The sequence below is a fragment of the Rhinoraja longicauda genome, chromosome 9, assembly GCF_053455715.1.
Source record: "Rhinoraja longicauda isolate Sanriku21f chromosome 9, sRhiLon1.1, whole genome shotgun sequence".
NCBI lineage: Eukaryota > Metazoa > Chordata > Chondrichthyes > Rajiformes > Arhynchobatidae > Rhinoraja > Rhinoraja longicauda.
The window spans coordinates 38559568-38579908 of NC_135961.1; the positions used below are offsets into that span (position 1 = coordinate 38559568).

The following is a 20341-nucleotide window of genomic DNA, read 5'->3' on the forward strand; positions in this document are numbered from 1 at the left end:
CAGGGAAACAGGCCTGTTAGCCCACCAACGATGACCATCGATCACCCATTCACACTAGTTCTTTGTTATCCCTCTTTCTCATCCATTCCCTAAACATTAGGGCAATTTTACAGAGTCCAATTAACTTACAAACCCGCATGTCTTTAGGATGTGGGAGGAAAGCGGTGCACCTGAAGGAAACCCATGCGGTCACAGGGAAAATGTGCAAACTTCACACAGGCAGCATACGAGGTCAGGGTTGAACCCAGGTCTCTCGTGCTGTGTGGCAGCAGCTCTATCAACTGCACCATTGTGCTGCTTTTGTTCTTTTCTCCTCTCTCTTTTGTTACCCTGTCCATTTCTTGTCTTGACTTTGTAACTGCTGCGGCACTGGGGAATCCCAGGGAATTCCAAACGTTAGTGCATATTCGCTGTCAAATCAGATTCCGGAAGAAGGATAAAGAGATTAAATAAAGGACGGATTAAGGATTTTAATCAGAGTCTGCATATTTTCTCATGATTGGGAAAGAGGTTGTTCAGTCTCTCAAGTCTATACCTCAAGTCTATGCCAGCTCACAGGACGTTCCTATCAGTTGTACCTCTTGACTCATATCCCTGCATCCTATGCTCACAGAGGCTTACCTCTGGCATGCATTGAATGCCTGAAGTTAGTTAATATAAACTAAATTCATCACTGTATATCCTGTCATTGTAAGTGTAAAAAATATCCTTTTAACTACATATTAAGTACTGCTAACTCACTTTCAGAATTAACTATTCTAAGTGTGCAATCTCAGGCATCATTCATTTAAGATGTAAAAAAAGATTTATTTTCCATTTCTGTCCCTTTGCTCCCTCTCGTTGTCTGTTTGTCTCTCTCTCTCAATTTCTGCAGTCAGTAGAATTGGTTCCTCGCAGCTCCAGCAACCAACATTCAAACCATGGATTTACGAAGGGGAAATCATGCTTGACAAATCTACTGGAATTTTTTGAGGATGTAACTAGGAAAATTGACAAGGGAGAGTCAGTGGATGTGGTGTACCTCGACTTTCAGAAAGCCTTCGACAAGGTCCCACATAGGAGATTAGTGGGCAAAATTAGGGCACGTGGTATTGGGGGTAGGGTACTGACATGGATAGAAAATTGGTTGACAGACAGAAAGCAAAGAGTGGGGATAAATGGGTCCCTTTCGGAATGGCAGGCAGTGACCAGTGGGGTACCGCAAGGTTCGGTGCTGGGACCCCAGCTATTTACGATATACATTAATGACTTAGACGAAGGGATTAAAAGTACCATTAGCAAATTTGCAGATGATACTAAGTTGGGGGGTAGTGTGAATTGTGAGGAAGATGGAATAAGGCTGCAGGGTGACTTGGACAGGTTGTGTGAGTGGGCGGATACATGGCAGATGCAGTTTAATGTAGATAAGTGTGAGGTTATTCACTTTGGAAGTAAGAATAGAAAGGCAGATTATTATCTGAATGGTGTCAAGTTAGGAGGAGGGGGAGTTCAACGAGATCTGGGTGTCCTAGTGCATCAGTCAATGAAAGGAAGCATGCAGGTACAGCAGGCAGTGAAGAAAGCCAATGGAATGTTGGCCTTCGTAACAAGAGGAGTTGAGTATAGGAGCAAAGAGGTCCTTCTACAGTTGTACCGGGCCCTGGTGAGACCGCACCTGGAGTACTGTGTGCAGTTTTGGTCTCCAAATTTGAGGAAGGATATTCTTGCTATGGAGGGCGTGCAGAGTAGGTTCACTAGGTTAATTCCCGGAATGGCGGGGCTGTCGTATGTTGAAAGGCTGGAGCGATTGGGCTTGTATACACTGGAATTTAGAAGGATGAGGGGGGATCTTATTGAAACATATAATATAATTAGGGGATTGGACACATTAGAGGCAGATAACATGTTCCCAATGTTGGGGGAGTCCAGAACAAGGGGCCACAGTTTAAGAATAAGGGGTAGGCCATTTAGAACGGAGATGAGGAAGAACTTTTTCAGTCAGAGGGTGGTGAAGGTGTGGAATTCTCTGCCTCAGAAGGCAGTGGAGGCCAGTTCGTTGGATGCTTTCAAGAGAGAGCTGGATAGAGCTCTTAAGGATAGCGGACTGAGGGGGTATGGGGAGAAGGCAGGAACGGGGTACTGATTGAGAGTGATCAGCCATGATCGCATTGAATGGCGGTGCTGGCTCGAAGGGCTGAATGGCCTACTCCTGCACCTATTGTCTATTGTCTATTGTCTATTGTCTGACCTCCTGTGCTTTCAGCGGGGATCACATGGGTTTCCTCCAGGTGCTCTGGTTTCTCCCCACATCCTAAAGACATGCTGGTTACTAGATAATTTGACAACTGAAAATTGCCCCAAGTACAGGTAGTTTGGTAGGAGAACCAAGTGAGGGGTGTGGAATGGAATGTTAGTGAGCATGAGAGTACAGACCTGATGGGCAGAATGGCCTCTTTCACTGACACAAAGAAACACAAGAAATATATTGTTTTGTGATTTGTGAGAGGTATTGTGATGGGTCTTTGAGGACCTGAGAAATTCGAGCTTTCTGGTGACAAATTAAAGCCTGACTGAGTGACAAGAAGAGACATGTGATGACGGATAACAAAACCTGTTAACTTGGCCAAAACGCTGACCTAGACTATAGTCCAAGATATGGACAGGCCATGGGGAACCTGAAAATCCTCAGATTGGCATCACAGAATGAGAAGCAGAGATGTTTCTGAGACGTGCCCCCAAAGTGGTAACACAAGTAGATAGGGCAGCAAAGAAGACATACAACATGCTTTCTTTCATCAGTTTGAGTGTTGAGTATAAAGATCGGGAAATCCTGATGGAGCTTTGTATAAAACTCTGATTTGGAGTATTGCATGCAGTTTTGTTCGCCACTTTACAGGAAGGATGTGGAGGCTTTGGAGAGGGCGTAGAAGAGATTTACCAGGATGATTCTTGGATTAGAGGGTAATAGCTATAAAGAGCGGTTGGACAACCTTGCATTGTTTTCTCTCAAGCATCAGAGGCTGAGGGAAGACCTGATAGAAGTATATAACATTATGAGAGATATAGACAAGATAGATTGTCAGAATCTTTTCCCAGAGTGGGAAATGTAAAAGACTAGAGGGCATAGATTTAAGGTGAGAGAGGGAAAGTTTAAAGGAGATTTATGAAGCAAGTTTTTACAAAGAGTTTTCTAGGTGCCTGGAACACAATCAGAGAAGAGGTGGATGTAGATATGATAGTATTGTTTAATGGGCATTTGTACAAACACATGGACAGACAGAGAATTGATGGTTATGGACAGACATGCAGGTTAAATTGGCATAAGCCAGGTGATACTCCACTGCTGGTCTCAAAAGTGGATCTGCAATTACAAACTAAACTAGACATAGGGGGCTGAAGGGCCTGTTCCTGTGCTACATTGTTCTTTGTTCTATGTGCAACTAGTACTGGAACCAAAACTACAACAGCTGGCAGCACGTTCCAGACACTCACCACTCTCTGCATGAAAGATTTGTCTCACACATCTCCTTTAAACTTTATGACTCTCAAACTAAAGCTATGCCCTCTACCCGAATAATGAAAGTAGTCTTGAATACCGACACACGATAAGGCTGAAATCCACCTGTCTCTGTCTCTGGTCTCTGATGAAATCTAAGCAGATTCCTGAGTCTCTGTGTTCGTTTGGCCTCTTCCTTTGCGGTGCAGCTTACTCGAACCAATGGTCACCCATGCAGTCGCGATTCCACTCTTGCCTGCACAGCCAGCACCACTGAAACTGGCAGGGAGTCCTGGGGCATTTCATGTGCATGCAGCCTCCTGTCACAAGGAAAAACATCATCAGGAATGTGGGGCAAGTACTGGAGATGCCAATAAAATTTAAAAAAACAGTAATGTTAACAGCAGACGGTCAGGACAGATTTTCCTTTCCTTGGCATCTGAGGACTGGGCAGTTTGGAAATTTATTTAGAAACTGGGTGTCACAGAGGTGCAGTTGGTAGAGTTTCTGCCGCATGGCACCAAAGACCCAGATTTGATCTGGACCTCGGTTTCTGTTTGCGTGGAGTTTGCACATTTCCTCTGTGACTGCAAGGGTTTCCTCCGGGTTCTCTGGGTTCCGCCCAACATCCCAAAGACGTGCGGGTTAGTAGGTTATTTGGCCTCTGTAAATTGCCCTTCGTGTGTAGGGAGTGGATGCGAAAGTGGGATAACATATAACTAGTGTGAACGGATGACAGATGATCGGCGTGGACATGGTGTTGTATCTTTCAATGTGAAAGTTGAGAGCCACAGGGTGGGAGTGAACCGTTGCTGGGCTCCTGTGTTGGGCATTCGCACAAGAGAGACAGGAGGCAGGGAGCATCTGGAAATGGGTGCTCTGAGGATGCTTCTCGGTGGAATTCCTGCCATAGGTGCTTTGAAGTGACACTCGTTTGCTTCTCTCGCATCCCTACTCAGCAGGGATAGGGCTTCCTGCCATAGGTGCTTTGAAGTGACACTCGTTTGCTTCTCTCGCATCCCTACTCAGCAGGGATAGGGCTCCATTCTTCAACCCTTTCCTCTCCTCTGGGCATTCAGGTTTCATGTCCATGTGAGTTTAAGGCTGTGCTGAAGTTTGGAGATAAGTGGAACTGAGTATTGGTGAGCAAGCATCATTTGACGGTACCAAGGGTGGGTCTTTCAGTCAAAGACCAGAGAAGGGGTTGCTTGGACAGGGTGAATATTTCAGCCAATTTCCACATTGTGATGCAAATCCTAATGTATTAGCCATTCAGGAACAGAATGCCTAAGGAAAGAGTTGAGGAAGGGTTTACAGGGCTAACTGGGGCAAGACTGCCTTGTCTTGCCTTGGGTTATTATAAAGGAATCCCTGTTAAACTACCTCTGAGATCATTGAGTGCCAATGTAATTGTGCCTGGCACACTGGCAGGGAGTGGCAGACTTGTTTATCTGAAGGACACAAGTGAACGAATTGGGTACTTGTAACACATTGGCACCATTTTCCCATAAGTAAAATTGACTAATGTTGGTCTCACTAGTTATGGTTGGATTAAAACTCTCAGTCTTTGGTTTACTTTTTAAATATCATGATATTTAACTTTTGTGAAACAAGTTAATCTATTGTGAACTTCTTGATGTTAACAACCATTATAATTATTTTGAAGCAGCTACTAATTCAAGACTTTACAAGTCAATAATTCTGATCTATTCTTGTATCTGCACTCACATTGATTTTGGGAGTAAGTGGATTATATCATTAGGATGAATTTCATCGACCATTGTTCAATCCTTAACCCACAGACAATTAGCTGGATAACCCAACTGAGTGAGGTATGGGAAACAATTTTTTTAAATTGAAACAGCAGGTGGAGAGAAATGATTTCAAGTGGCTATTCCAAAACTAGCATATAAAGTGCTGGAGGAACTCAGTGCCTCAGGCAACATTTGCGGAGGGAATGAACAGATGACGTTTCGAGTCAGGACCCTCTTTCAGACTGACTGAGCGAAGGCCAGAGGTAGCTGGCAGAGAATGTCGAATGCAGTGCACGGAGGGAGAACTGTTGCGAGAAGCGGTGGATGGAACGTAGATACCTAAGGTCTTGATGGGATCCGAACTGGGACATCTGTATACGGAGCTGGAAGCCATGGGGACAAGATGGCGGTAAAGGCAAATGTTGAGGGAACACACGTGGCTGTAGTAGCGAGTCTGGGTCAGAACATGGTTGACAAGCAGGAGAGCAGCAGGAATCGCAGAGGTGGAGCAGTGAGAAAGGGTCTCACAGCACTCCCATCAGGGAGAGAATGAGAACTTCTTCAAATAAGCATACTTTGAGGAGGAAAATGGAGACACAAAAGGCAGATGCTGGAATCCTGAGCAAATAGCAAAATGTTGGAAGAACTTTTAAGGTGAGAGGGGTGAGGGTGGGGGGAAGATTTAATAGGAATCTGAGGGGCAACCTTTTTACACAAAGGGTGATAGGTATATGGAATGAGTTGCCAGAGGAGGTGTTTAAGGCAGGTATTTAAGGCAGGTATTAGCAACAAAGTTTAAAAAACATTTGGACACGTACATGGATAGGATAGGCTTAGAGGGATATGGGCCAAACAGGCAGGTAGGACTAGTGTAGATGGGGCATGTTGGTTGGCATGGGCGTTGGGCTGAAGGACCTGAAGGACCTGCTTCCATGCTATAACTCAGTGAATCAAACAGCATCTGTGGAGGGAATGGAGAGGGGTCCAGACCCAAAACGCTGTCCATTACTTTAAAGCTATTGGTTGATTTCAGAAAACACCACTTTGCACAAAAGATAGTGGAATTAAAGAACTCTTTCCACTTGAAGCTGGGTCAATGAAAAATCTCAAGAGGGAGAGTATTGGATTCTTGATAGGGTAGGGTATTATGGTTACATGGCCAAGGCCGGAAGATGTGGCATTTAGGAGATTTTTAGATGGGTACATGGATATGGAGGGAATGGAGGGATATGGATCATGTCAGAGGGTGATTAGTTTAACCTGGCATCATGTTCGGCATGGACATTGTGGGCTGAAGGGCATGTTCCTGTGCTGTACTGTTCTATATACAATTAATATATCATGCAGCCGTGATTTAGCAGAATGACAGAAGACCCTTGAGGTAAGGAGCAGTTTCATCCTGTTCCTGGGTTCTTTGCAGAGAGAGAAGCAACAGCAGAATAGTACTTTGCTTTCCATGTAAAGAACAGTGAGGGAGTTAATGAATCTGCTGAAGGACATAACTAACTTCAAGTGCAACATATTTCTGTTTTGGCAAAAACAACCTGAAGTCAGGTGAGGTTGAGAAATAGAATAAGAGGTTAGAGGAGAATTTCCATGACCATTTCCAACCTCTAACAGCAAGACTGGCAGAAATCCCAGGAAGGCAGCATGACTGGGTGAAGTTACACAGGCAAATCTTACAAATGGCAAATGTCCAGTTCCATTTCAACAATGTGCCCTAATCCCAACTACAAATCGGTTTCCCTTTGCATCATGAGTTCATCAGTTTCATTCATGAGTTTATAATGATAGATTTCACATTTGGTTCTCAATGTTAAAGGCAGGAGAAGGGGTTTAGTTTGAAGATACAGCATGGAAACAGGCCCTTCGGCCTATCGAGTTCATGCCAACTATTGACCACCTGTTCACACCAGTTCTATCATATCATATCATATATATACAGCCGGAAACAGGCCTTTTCGGCCCTCCAAGTCCGTGCCGCCCAGCGATCCCCGTACATTAACACTATCCTACACCCACTAGGGACAATTTTTACATTAACCCAGCCAATTAACCTACATACCTGTATGTTATCCCACTTTCGCATCCACTCCCTACACACTAGGGACAAAGGGACCATTTACAGAAGGTAATTAGACCATTTACAGAGGATCCAACCTATAAGACCTCAACGGCGGACCAGGCGGACAAAGTTATCTTGAACTCAACGGCTGTGAAGGCGGATGAAGGCTGCAACAAATTTATCAGCTCCAATCATCTTTGTTCCCTTGCCATTGGAATTAGTTGACTGATTTGTGAAGGACCGTGTGCTTCTTGGAGTGCAACATTAAGTACACGTTAAACAAACACACACACAGGCGTCTTCGTTCGTTCTGACATCGGAACGTAGACCATCATCCTCGACCTCGAGGGATAGCCACGACGACGAGCCTACAAACTCGCACATCTTAGGGATGTGGGAGGAAACCTGAGCACCTGGAGGATATCCACATGGTTACAGAGAGAATGTGTAGGTAGCACCCAAGTCAGGATTGAATCCGTGTCTCTGGCACTGTGAGGCAGCAGCTCCACCAGCTGCGCCACTGTACCATCGTATTGCATAGATACAATGTTTATTTGGCACTTCAGGTGGACTACTATTTTGGTGTCTTGGACGGCAAGTAATCATGATAGGCTGGGGCATTGTCTTTGGAGTGTAGGAGGCTGAGGTGTACAAGATCATGAGGGGCATGGATAAAGTGAACGCTCGTAGTCTTTATCCCAAGATAGAGGATTCTAAAACCAGATGGCATAGACAAATTGAGTAGGGAGAGATTTTCGAGGGACCTCAGGGGAAACTTTTTCGCAGTGGGGATAGTCTATAACTGGAATGAGCTCCATAGGAAGCTATAGATGCGATATGATGATGACTTTTAAAAGCCATATGCATAGATATATGGATAGGGTTTAAAAGAGGGCTATGGGTCAAATGCTGGCAAATGGAATGACCCGTAGGTCAACCTTGTTGGCATGAACAAGATGGACCGAAGGGTCTGTGTGCTGAATAGCTCTATGACTATATAAAGTTTATTAATATGTTTTTGCAGTACTCTTATTTCTGTAGCTGATATTTCGTGTCAATGTATAAGGTTGCATTATTATTAAGTCAGCTCAAAGTTTGTCAGATAGACCGTTTTTCTCCACTGGTACTTGGCACTTGGGACAAGGGTTCGTTGTTTCCTTGATGGTTTGCCTTGAAGCCTCTTCCCAGCGCGCTCGTTGGGCAGCTTGTTCGTTGACAACGAAATGCTACAAATGAGAGAATAAATAAGTCATTATACCACTGCATTCAATCCTCAAATTTGTTCGCGCATTAAGAAAAAAAACATGAAACTGATTTCTTTTCTGCTCCTGTCCTGAAGGCACCGACTGCTTGCAGGGTCTATAGTTCCATGGGAACCAGTCACCCTCTGGTACCTTGATCAAAGGCCTTCTATTCATTGATGAGCCCAGTACATAATCAGCAAGCAATTTGGCTACTAGCCATCTTAACCCATTGTTAATATAAATCCTCTTTGTGATTTGAGCTTTGCTGCACTGGTCGGCATTTATTGCATTTAAGAACGAGACAGTGACCCTTCTTGCCCTGTTGCATTCAGAGCAGTGAAGTCATGGTGCTGTTCAACAAGGAGTCCCGGGACCTTCATGCAATGGTGATGACCTAGAGGGATTAGGGCAGTACGGCGGTGCAGCTGACAGTGCTGCTGCCTCACTGCAGCAGATACCCAGGTTCGATCCTGACCCTGGGTGCTGTCTGTGTGGAGTGTACATATTTTCCCTGTGACTGCCTGGGTTTCCTCTGGGTGCTACGGTTTCCTCCCACATCTCAATGACGTACGGGTTTGTAGGTTAATTGGCCTCTGTAAAATTGTCCCTATTGTGTAAGGAATGAATGAGGTGGAATAACATAGAACTAGTGTGAACTGGTAATCGATGATCAATATGAACCCGGTGGGCCGAAGGGCCTGATTCCATGCTGTATCTCTAAAGTAAACTAAACATTTGAGGCCTGTCACGGTGATTGGCTGGGTCTGCTCCAGAGAGGAACTCAAAGTTTCAATTAATTTGATGATGGAAATTCATCCTGGGATCATGATGGGTCTTAGAATTGGTGAAATGCTAATGTTTCTGAAATAGAGCAGCCAGATGCGAGGGGTGTTGTTGTGTGGCCTTATGAAATAGTGATCCCAGAGGCTTGTGATTAGAGCCAGAAGACCACAAGTTAAAATACTGCCTTGACAGAAACATGGAACTGCAGATGTTGGTTTCTGTCACTTATCCATGTTCTCCGCAGATGTTGCCTGACCCACTGAGTTACTCCAGCACTTTGTGTCTTTTTTCCCAGCTTTCGCATTCAGAATCTAATTTTAGTTAACCAGGAATCTTAAATCTATTTGGCCAATGTAGTCACTCCTGTCTGAATAATAACTTTCATTGGCATAACATTTCAAACTTTAAAGTTGCGCCAGGCTCTTCAATGAACATTAGCACACAAGAATTGACACAGAGTTACTAAAGGAAATGTAGTACTAATAGAGTCATAGAGACATACAGCACGGAAATAGGCCCTTCGGCCCAACGTGTATGTCAACCAAGATGCTCTGTCTATGCTAGTTCTATTTGCCCATGTTTGGCCCATATCCTTCTAAACCTTTCTTGTCTATGTCCTTGTCCAAATGTCATAAGATCATAAGTGATAGGAGCAGAATTAGGCCATTCGGCTCATCGTCTACTCCGCCATGCAATCATGGCTGATCTATCTATCCCTCCTAACCCCATTCTCCTGCCTTCGCCCCATAACCCCTGACACTCGTCCTTTAAATGTTGTTATAGTACCTGTCTCAATTACCTCTTCTGGCAATGCGTTCCATATACCCACCACCCTCTGTGTGATGAAGTTGCCCCTCAGGTATCTCTCACTTTAAATCTATGACCTCTGGCTCTTGATTCCCCTACCCTTGGTAAACAATCTAAAACTCTTGATCTCAGACTTGGGTCATGAGGGAGGGATTTGGTGATGACCCCAGAACTTTGGAGCTTAATAGTTTGAAGGTGTGGACCCCAATGGAAGAGGAATTAAAATTGAGGATGCGCATATGGTCAGAGTTGCAGAAGCTCAGAAATCCTGGAGGGTAGAGGATGGGGCAGGGTAATGTGGGAGAGATTGGAAAGCAGAGATAAGGACTGCAGAGTGTAGGTGTTGCCGAAGCAGGTGGTTATGCTGGTCAGTGAGGTTGGTATAACAACAGTAGAGTGGAGCTCATGTTTATGTAAGGTGGAGTAATGGCAGCCAGCCAAGAGACCTCTGGACTGCTGATGACTCAAGTCAAGAAGGTTTAATTGTCATATGTGCTAATAATGGAACAATCAAATTCTTACTTGCTGCAGCTTTACAGGCACATTAATACAATAATACTGCAAATAAATATACAACAATCAATTATGCAATAAATTATTAGTAAAACTTGGTAACCAGAACAGTGTGCAAACCAGAATACATAGTGCAACCAAAACAAAGTCCATGATATTTGGTTGCTGAAGCAAGGTTGTGGTTAGGGTTGTGCTGTGTGTTTTGAGAGCCTGATGATTGATGGGACAAAGCTGCTTTTGAACATTGACATGGATAAAGGTTTTGAAAGCAGATTAAGTCAGGGAGAGGCTGAGTTTGGCAGTAATAAAGACATTGGAACAGTCAGGTTTTGTATTAGAGTGGATGTGTTACTAGAAGTTCATAGAGACATAACAATAAGTGTGATAACAATCCCTTTGGGCCAACTTGTCCAATCCGCTCAAAATACCCCATCTAAGCCAGTCCCATTTGCCTGCATTTGGCCCATGTGTGACATCTTTCCTATCCAATGTTCTCCCTGTCAACATGTAGTTTTCCTCTAGGTGCCTCGGCTTCCTCCTACAAAGAAGGTGTGGGTTCGTAGGTTCATTGACCTCTGTAAAATCATGCCCAGTGTATAAGGAGTGGATGAGAAAGTGGGATATCATAGAACTAGTGTGAATGGGTGATCAATGGTTCACATAGACCCAGTCAGCTAAAGGGCCTGTTTCCATGATGAATCTTTAAGCCAAACTTCATCTGGAGGACTGATAAAATGGCAAAGTTGCAAAGTGAATGGTCTTTCCGCAACATGTGATGGGGAGAAGAATGGGGTGAGGGGCAAGAGATCATGTTATAACTGGGATTGAAGGCAGGAGAAGTCCCAAAGTGCTGGATTAACTCAGCAGGTCAGGCAGCATCCCGGGAGAACATGGACAGGTGTGGATTCAGTGTCTTGCCCCTTCTTTAGACCCAAGCACTGTTCCTCAACGAACTTCAGGAAGAATAGTTTACAGAGCCTCAGGTCATTCCCCCAGCTAGGCTACCTTCTAAGCTCATTCCGAAGCAAACAGAACTGATACACTACACTACAATGCTGGGAACTATATCTGAATGTTGTATCTTCCCCTTTGCTCTACCTATTGTACTTGAGTTTGGCTTGATTGTATTTATGTATAGAATATGTGATCTGTTTGGATAGCATGCAAAACAAAAGCTTACACTTACCATGTAACAATAATAAACCTAAACCTATACCTAACTAGTTCGTGCAACTTCCTTATACGGAATTGAATGGAGGGATATGGATTATGTGCAGGCAAATAAGAGTTGGTATTGGCATCATGTTCGGCACAGGCATTGTGGGCCGAATGGCCTGCTCTTGTGCTGTACTGTTCTATGTTCTATGTACCACTGCTCGCAAGTCCACAAAGCACCAAATCCCTGTGGAATCCAAGCAAGCAATACAAATCAATCAGGAATTAACCCAAATTATTGCAGTTGCCTTTTATGTCCACAGAGCAAGGTTCCAGAAAGAGGGAATAAGTGAATAGTGAGCAAATGAATTTCTGCTTGTGAGGGGAAAGTCAGGCTTTTTCAATTTGTGCCACAAGATCTCAATGTAATAAACAGCTAACTGGGAACTAGGTCTGAGATCTGGCTAGATTGTAAAATGATGGCAACTTTGTGTGGGTCCACCCATGATCATTGATTTATCAGAGGCACACTGTGTCAATACCTCCAAGGACAACCTTATCCAAATGGGAGTCTTTTAGTCACTGACTGCAGCCAGGTGTGTTTTGTTTCACATGGTTGACCATAACAACCCTTGGGAGACAGTTAAGGCATTATAAATCTGTGAGGTATTATATTAGACAGGAGAGTATGGTTGTGGGTATGTTGCCGCTGGCTGTTGATATTGCTATCAATCAGTTCGATGTTCGTAATTATTAGAATTACATACAGTTAATTTGAACGTGATAAGTAAATGTGGTACATATCATTTGCTTTTTCTGATAATTAAGTTTCTGTTTACAATTAAGGAGGCAATTAAACACACCAGAGCAATTACAAACGCCTGTGAAGCCATGTGTCCCAAACATTATGGGTGCCCTGGAATGGGGGGACTATGTATAAACACTGCTTTAATTTCTACATGGTGAAACCAAAATGTATAAAAATGGCTTTTATTAAAATCTGACAATGTGCTCTTTAACCACATGTGATTTTTTCTATTACAAATCTCAAATTGTGGAGTACAGAGGCAAATAAATAAATGATGGGTCTTTGTCCCAAACAGTATGGAGGGCACTGTATAACAAGGTAGAAAGCGGGAAATGCTCACAACTCTTTTTTTTAGATGTACAGTTCTCCTAGACCAGGGAACGCAAAGTAGAACCTAAACTACAATCAGTCTTGAAGAAGGGTCCCGACCTGAAACGTCAACTATCCATTTTCTCCAGAGATGCCTGACCTGCCGAGTTACTCCAGCACTTTGCTTCTATCTTTGGTATAAACTAGCATCTGTAGTTCCGTTTTATTATACACTAGACGGGTATGCACCCATTGCTGCTGTGGCCCGTGGCAGAGGGAGGGGGGGGGGGGGGGGTGAGGGGGGGGAAATAAGGGGGGTTGAGGAAGGATGGAGTGGGTGAGTGGAGGTGGGTAGGAGGGGGGTTGAGGGGGATGAAGTGGGTGAGTGGGGGGGAGGGAAAGGGATAAGGGGGGTTCAGGGGGTATCAAGTGGGTGAGTGAGGGGAGGGGAGGAGGGGGGGATGAGGGGGGTTGAGGGGGGAGGGGAGAGGGGAGTGGGGAGGAGAGGTTGTTGGGCCCATGGGTCCAGGGAGTGTCCCCCGGGACCATGGGTGGGCGAGGGGGGACAGGGAAAAGGCACTGACCTCTGCCCCGTTTCTCCTGCAGGCCCCTCCTGTGGGCCGGGCAACTGTCCCACAACTGACGAACCTGCAGGCCCGGCAACCCGTGGAGCCGTTGCCGAGTGGGAAGAGTCCCCAGCGTATGTGGGCGGGCGAGGAGGGACAGGGAAAAGCCACTGAGCTCGGCCCCATGCGTCCAGTGCGCTGAGATCGGCGGCGAGCGACGGCGACAGCCATCATGTTGGACCCTCTGCCGCCGCGTTGCACCACGGGAGGAAGGTCAGGCACGTGGCACGCTGGGACGAGCGCCGACCCTTCCACTTCCCGGGGGGAGTGCATTTGTTAAAGTTTATGAAGTAAATTGTTTTTAAAAAGTAACAAAAGTCGGTGTAGTCAGTCGGCGGAGGAATGGTGAGTAGGGTGGGCCTAAAATTGTCACGCTATCATGTACTGTTTTTCTCCGGATGAAAACCGCACAAAGAAACAACTACACGACAAACATACAGCACAAACGGGGAACAAACATACAGGAAGTGGGGAACAAACAAGATGAGAGTTTTAGTAATAGATATAGAAAGAGACATAGATTCATATAGATATAGATATAGATAAAGTGAAGGCTTTTTATTCAGAGATTGAAAAAGCAACGTCGAAGGGCAAGGGCTGTGATTATTTCAACACGATTGCCAAAGGCATTTGAGGAAGCTGCTCACAGCTGGTGGGTGTAGTCCATCTGACTCACTCGTTAATTCTACCTTTGCTCTCTGCCTGCCCTGACATGTCTGCATACAGCCAAGTCGGCAAGTTGATCCAAACTGATAAAGAGGAACCAGTCTGCATCTTCCCACTATTAGCAAATGTTACCGTGCTCATTGTTGCAGTATCAACAAACCGCAGATGAAACTGAATAAAGAACAGTACATCATAAAAACAGGCCCTTCGGCCCACCATATCTCTGCCGGATTTTATGCCGTTAAACTCTTATCAGCCAACATATAATCCATTTTCCGCCATTCCCTGCATATCTATGTGCCTATCCAAAAGTCACTTAAATGCCACTATCAAAGCTGTCTCCACCACCACCCCTAGCAACATGTTCCAGGCATCCACTACCCTATGTGTAAAACAATCTGGCCCTGTATATCTCCTTTAAAATTTAGCACTATCATTTTTGAGCTTATATATTTGACAGTATGGTTAATCTTGAGTACGATAGTTTTAACGTGTACCCTGTAATGTGAGAGATTGCCCAGCTATGCCCCATTCCCAAAGAGCAGCACCAAGCCATTTGGATCATTACCACAGAAGCAGTCCACTCATCAGCCACGTCATGGAGGTGTGGTTGGCAGTGTTATCAAATGGTCCTCTCGCCATTGCCTGGTTTAGATTTCATCAGGGCTACTTGGCTCCTGACCTAGACCCATAAAGTTGTGGGAAGGAAAAAAGCCTCAAATCTTGTGGCCTAAATCCTGCCAGAGGAAAGAGTGGGAGACCATTAACACTGACCTCGTCCATCTTCTGGAAGGATTGAAGGGATGTGTAGAAAGATAACTGGAGAAGATGGGAGACACCATATACAACTATGGGGTGGAGAGATTTGGGGAACAGAAACAGAGGTCATTTGCTCCTCCTGCAGTATGTGGGAAATCAGGGAGTCTAATGACACCCCTGACAACCACGTATGTGGGAAATGTGTCCACATTCAGCTACTTACTGACCGCATTGCGGCACTGGAGCTGAGGGTGGACGAGTTATGGAGCATTCGCTGAGAGGAGTGTGGACTACTCCTTTAGGGAGCTGGACACACCGCAGCCTAGGGGTGTACAGGTAGAAGGGAAATGGGTGACCATCAGAAAGAATAGGAAGGTAAGGCAGGTAGAGCAGGGTACCCCTGTGGACATCCCCCTCACAAGCAGGTATACCGTTTTGGATACTGTTGGGGGGAATGGCCTACCAGGGGAAGGTAGCAGTGGCCAACCTCCGGGCACCGTGGGTGCTACTGCTGTTCAGCCGGTGGGGGAAGCGGAGAGTGTGCGTGCAATAGTGGTAGGGGATTCTGTCGTAAGGGGAGCAGATAGGCGTTTCTGTGGCCATAGACGTGACTCCAGGATGGTCTGTTGCCTCCCTGGTGCCAGGGTCAAGGATGTCAGGGAACGGCTGCAGGGCATCCTGAAGGGGGAGGGGAACCAGTCAGAGGTCATTGTACACATTGGAACCAACGACATTGGTAAAACGAGGGATGAGGTCCTGAAACAAGAATTTAGGGAGCTAGGTAGAGGATTGAAGTGCAGGACCTCTAAGGTTGTAATCTCTGGATTTACTCCCTGTGCCACGAGCTAGTGAGTATAGAAATAGGAGGATAGAGCAGCTTAATGCGTGGCTCAGGAGTTGGAGCAGGGGGGAGGGATTTGTTTTTCTGGATAATTGGGCCTGTTTCTGGGAAAGGTGGGAACTGTATAGGCCGGACGGTCTCCACCTTAACCAGAAGGGGACCAATATCCTGGCGGGGAGGTTTGCTAGCACTGTTGGGGAGGGTTTAAACTAATTTGGCAGGGGGTTGAGATACAGCATGGAGCTAGTATAGGGGGTGAGGAGAAGGAAAATATAGAGGAAAAAACTGGTCAGATTGGGAGGCAGAACAAGAATGCCCCAGCACAATGGGGTAGGGCAAGTCTGAACGGCATTTATTTTAATGCAAGGAGTATTGGAAGCAAGAGGGATGAATTGAAGGTGTTACTGAACACATGGTGACAGTGATCACAATTCAGTGATATTTAAGGTGGTAATGGAAAAGGATAAAGAGGGACCAGAGGGAAATTTTCTAAATTGGGGCAAGGCCGATTTTAATCTGATAAGGCAGAAGTTGGCCCTGGTGGACTGGGATCAGCTTCTCGTGGGGAGGACCGCATCAGAACAGTGGGAGTCATTCAAAGGAATAATTGAAAAAGTACAGAGGAAGCATGTTCCCCTAAAGTTTAAGGGTGGGACAAACAATGTCCAAAGAACCTTGGATGTCGAACGATATAGTAGGATTGATTCGAAAAAAAAGGGGGGCTTTTGGAAGGCATAAAGAACTTAAGGCACAGGCATCATTAGAGGAATACAGAAGGTGTAGGGCAGTTCTTAAAAAATAAATTAGGAGAGCAAAAAGGGGCCATGAGATAGCACTCGCGGGCAAAATAAAAGAAAATCCCAAAGTGTTCTATAAGTATATCAAGGGTAAGAGGATAACGAGGGAAAGAGTGGGGCCCATCAGGGACCATAGTGGAAAGCTGTGTGTGGAGCCAGAGGATGTCGGAGATGTTTTAAATGAATTTTTTGCATCTGTTTTTACGAGGGAGGAGGGCGATGCGGACTTAGAAATGGAGCAGGAGGGTTGTGATGTTCTTGAGCATATTGCTATTGACAGGGAGGCGGTGCTGGAGGCTCTGGCAGGCTTAAAAGTGGATAAGTCTCCGGGCTCTGACGAGATGTATCCCAGGATGCTGAGAGAGGCAAGGGAGGAGATTGCGGGGGCTCTGGCACAAATTTTCAGAGCCTCTCTTGCAACAGGGGATGTACCGGAGGACTGGAGGATAGCTAATGTGGTGCCATTATTTAAAAAGGGCAGTAGGGATAAACCTGGGAACTACAGGCCGGTGAGTCTGACATCGGTGGTGGGAAGCTGCTACAAAAGATTCTGAGGGACAGAATCAGTCTTCACTTGGAGGATCGAGGGTTAATTAAGGATAGTCAACATGGCTTTGTTAATGGAACGTCGTGTCTGACTAACTTGATTGAATTTTTTGAAGGGGTGACCAAGGAGGTAGATGGGGGTAGTGCAGTGGATGTGGTATACATGGATTTCAGTAAGGCTTTTGACAAGGTCCCACACAGGAGACTAGTCAAGAAGGTAAGAGCCCATGGGATCCAGGGCACCTTGGCAAAATGGATAAAAAACTGGCTTAGTGACAGAAGGCAGAGGGTGATGGTAGAAGGTTGCTTCTGTGACTGGAGGCCGGTGTCCAGTGGGGTGCCGCAGGGATCGGTGTTGGGTCCCTTACTGTTTGTAATCTACATTAATGATCTGGATGTCAATGTACAGGGCATGATCAGCAAGTTTGCAGATGACACAAAGTTAGGGGGGGTGGTGAATAGCGAGGAAGGGATCTGCAAGCTGCAGGAAGATATAGATGAGATGGTCAGATGGGCGGAGCAGTGGCAGATGGAATTTAATCCTGAAAAGTGCGAGGTGATGCACTTTGGCAGGAATAACTTGGAAAGGGAGTACACCATGAATGGAAGGACCCTAGGGAAGACAGGGGTACAGAGGGACCTTGGAGTACAGATACACAAGTCCTTGAAGGCAGCAGGACAGGTGGACAGGGTGGTCAAAAAGGCATATGGGTTACTGGCCTTCATTAGCCGGGGCATTGAATATAAAAGAGGGGGGTAATGATGGAATTGTACAGAACACTGGTGAGGCCACAGCTGGAGTATTGTGTACAGTTCTGGTCACCACATTATAGAAAGGATGTGATCGCTTTGGAGAGGGTGCAGAGGAGATTCACCAGGATGCTGCCAGGGATGAAGGGCCTCGGCTATGAGGAGAGACTGAGCAGACTGGGGTTGTTTTCCCTGGAGCAGAGAAGGCTGAGAGGGGACATGATCGAGGTGTACAAGATCATGAGGGGCATAGATAAGGTAGATGGCGGGGAACTTCTTCCACTGGTGGAAGGTTCAACAACATAGATACAGGGTAAGGGGAGGGAGGTTTCGGGGGATGTGAGAAAGAACTTTTTCACCCAGAGGGTGGTTGTAGTCTGGAACTCACTGCCTGGGGTGGTGGTGGAGGCGGGAACACTCACAACGTTTAAGAGGCATTTGGATGGGCACTTGCAATGCTACAACATTCAGGGCTAAGGTCCAAATGCGGGAAAATGGGATTAAAATTAGACTGTGTTTGGTAACGGGCGGCACGGACACGATGGGCCGAAGGGCCTCTTTCTGTGCTGTAGGACTCTATGACTCTATGACTCTATGAGAAGGAACTATCACTCCTGTACAAGTCTAGGAGGCAGCAGGAGATAAAAAAGACTGGTGAAGGAAAGGAGGCAGCTGAGAAAACAGTGGAGGAAGGCCACAGAGGCAGAAAGGAAAGGACTCGAGGCACTGCAGGCAGAAGTAAAGCAGCGCCTGGCAATCCTGCGAATAGCAGAATGCCTGAGAAAGCAACACAAGAAGAAAGAACGGGCGAGGACAAGCTTTTACAGAGATCCATATAAGTTTGTCAAAAGCCTCTTTGTCAAGGAGAAGAGCGGGATCCTGAGAGTACCTGTAAGGGAACTGGAGGAGCACCTGAGGAAGACGTACTCCGACAACCTGAGGCAAGAGCCAGTCACCATTCCAGACGACATGCCACCTATTCACCCACCTGAGCACCAGATGGACACAAGGCCTCCTACATGGAAGGAGGTGGAGAACACAGTTAAACGGACAAGATCAGCATCAGCCCCAGGGCCCAATGGCATTCCATACAGGCTCTATAAGAACACCACTGGTGTCCTGAAATACCTCTGGAAGTTAATGAAAGTGGCATGGGGGAAAGGAATCATACCTAAGGCATGGCGAAGGGCAGGAGGGATCCTAATTCCCAAAGAAAAGAACTCCTCAACCATTAGTCAATTCCGCCAGATCAGCCTTCTGAATGCGGAAGGAAAGATCTTCTTTGGTGTTGTGGCCCAAAGACTCTCAGCGTTTTTGCAGAGCAACAACTTCATTGACACGTTAGTGCAGAAAGCAGGGGTACGTGGTTTCTCAGGATGTCTGGAACATGCAAACGTCATCTGGCACCAGATACAAACTGCCAAGAAAGAAAAGAGAGATCTGCATGTGGTTTTCTTAGATCTAGCCAATGCCTTTGGTTCGGTGCCCCACGAGGTTCTTTGGGCAGCTTTTAACTTCTTCCAGGCCCCAGAGGTCATCACAAAGCTGGTAAAAGCTTACTTCCAGGACCTCCAGTTCTGCATCACAACACAGGACAACACCACTGCCTGGCAGCACCTTGAGGTAGGCATCATGGCGGGCTGTACCATTTCTCCTCTGGTTTTCACCATGGCAATGGAGTTAATCATTCGAGCATCACGATGGGCAGTCGGAGGGGAATGCTTGAAGAGTGGGCTGCGTCTTCCTCCAATCAGGGCGTACATGGATGACATGACCACAATAACAACAACAAAAGCATGCACCAATTGCCTGCTGGATAAACTCCAGGAAAACATCAAATGGTCATGAATGGAGATTAAACCCAGCAAATCCTGCAGTATTTCCATCGTCAAAGGGTGGCTCACTGACGAAAGGTTCTGCATCAATAACGAGACAATACCAACTGTCCTGGAGAAGCCTGTCAAAAGCCTTGGGCGATGGTACACCGCACACTTCAAGGACGCAGAGCAGGTGGAACAACTCAGGCAGGATACAATCAGTGGCCTCAAGCAAATCAACAACACTGCTCTATCAGGGAAGCTGAAGCTTTGGTGCCTTCAATTCAGTCTGCTGCCCCGACTCATGTGGCCAATTACCATCTATGAGGTCACTTTATCCCATGTCAACCAGCTGGAGAGACTGGTGAACTCACAAGTGAGGAAGTGGCTTGGGCTACCGAGATGCCTCAGCAGCATAGGACTCTATGGAAATGGAGCCCTCTCACTGCCAGTCTCAAGCCTGGTGGAGGAATACAAATGCGCCAAAGCAAGGCTGGACATGCACTAACAGAATCCCGGGACCCAATAGTTAGAGGTGTCGCTCCAACCCTAGCAACAGGGAGGAAATGGACTCCAGCAGCAGTGGTACTGGACGCAAAATCCGCCGTCCGACACCGGGACATAGT

The 20341-nt window shown here is 46.1% G+C and overlaps 1 protein-coding gene across 1 annotated transcript in view; it reads right to left on the bottom strand.

Annotated features, from left to right (window-relative positions):
- Positions 1-1600: 1600 nt before the first annotated feature.
- The window catches only part of prkn (parkin RBR E3 ubiquitin protein ligase), a 605665-nt gene continuing 586924 nt past the window's right edge, over positions 1601-20341 (bottom strand). Inside the window, exons 11-12 of the mRNA XM_078405212.1 lie at positions 8403-8520; positions 1601-3795 (exon numbers count right to left, since the gene is read on the bottom strand). Coding sequence (XP_078261338.1) covers positions 3686-3795; positions 8403-8520 — 228 coding nt within the window. The 3' untranslated portion in view covers positions 1601-3685. The remainder of the gene's footprint in view (positions 3796-8402; positions 8521-20341) is intronic.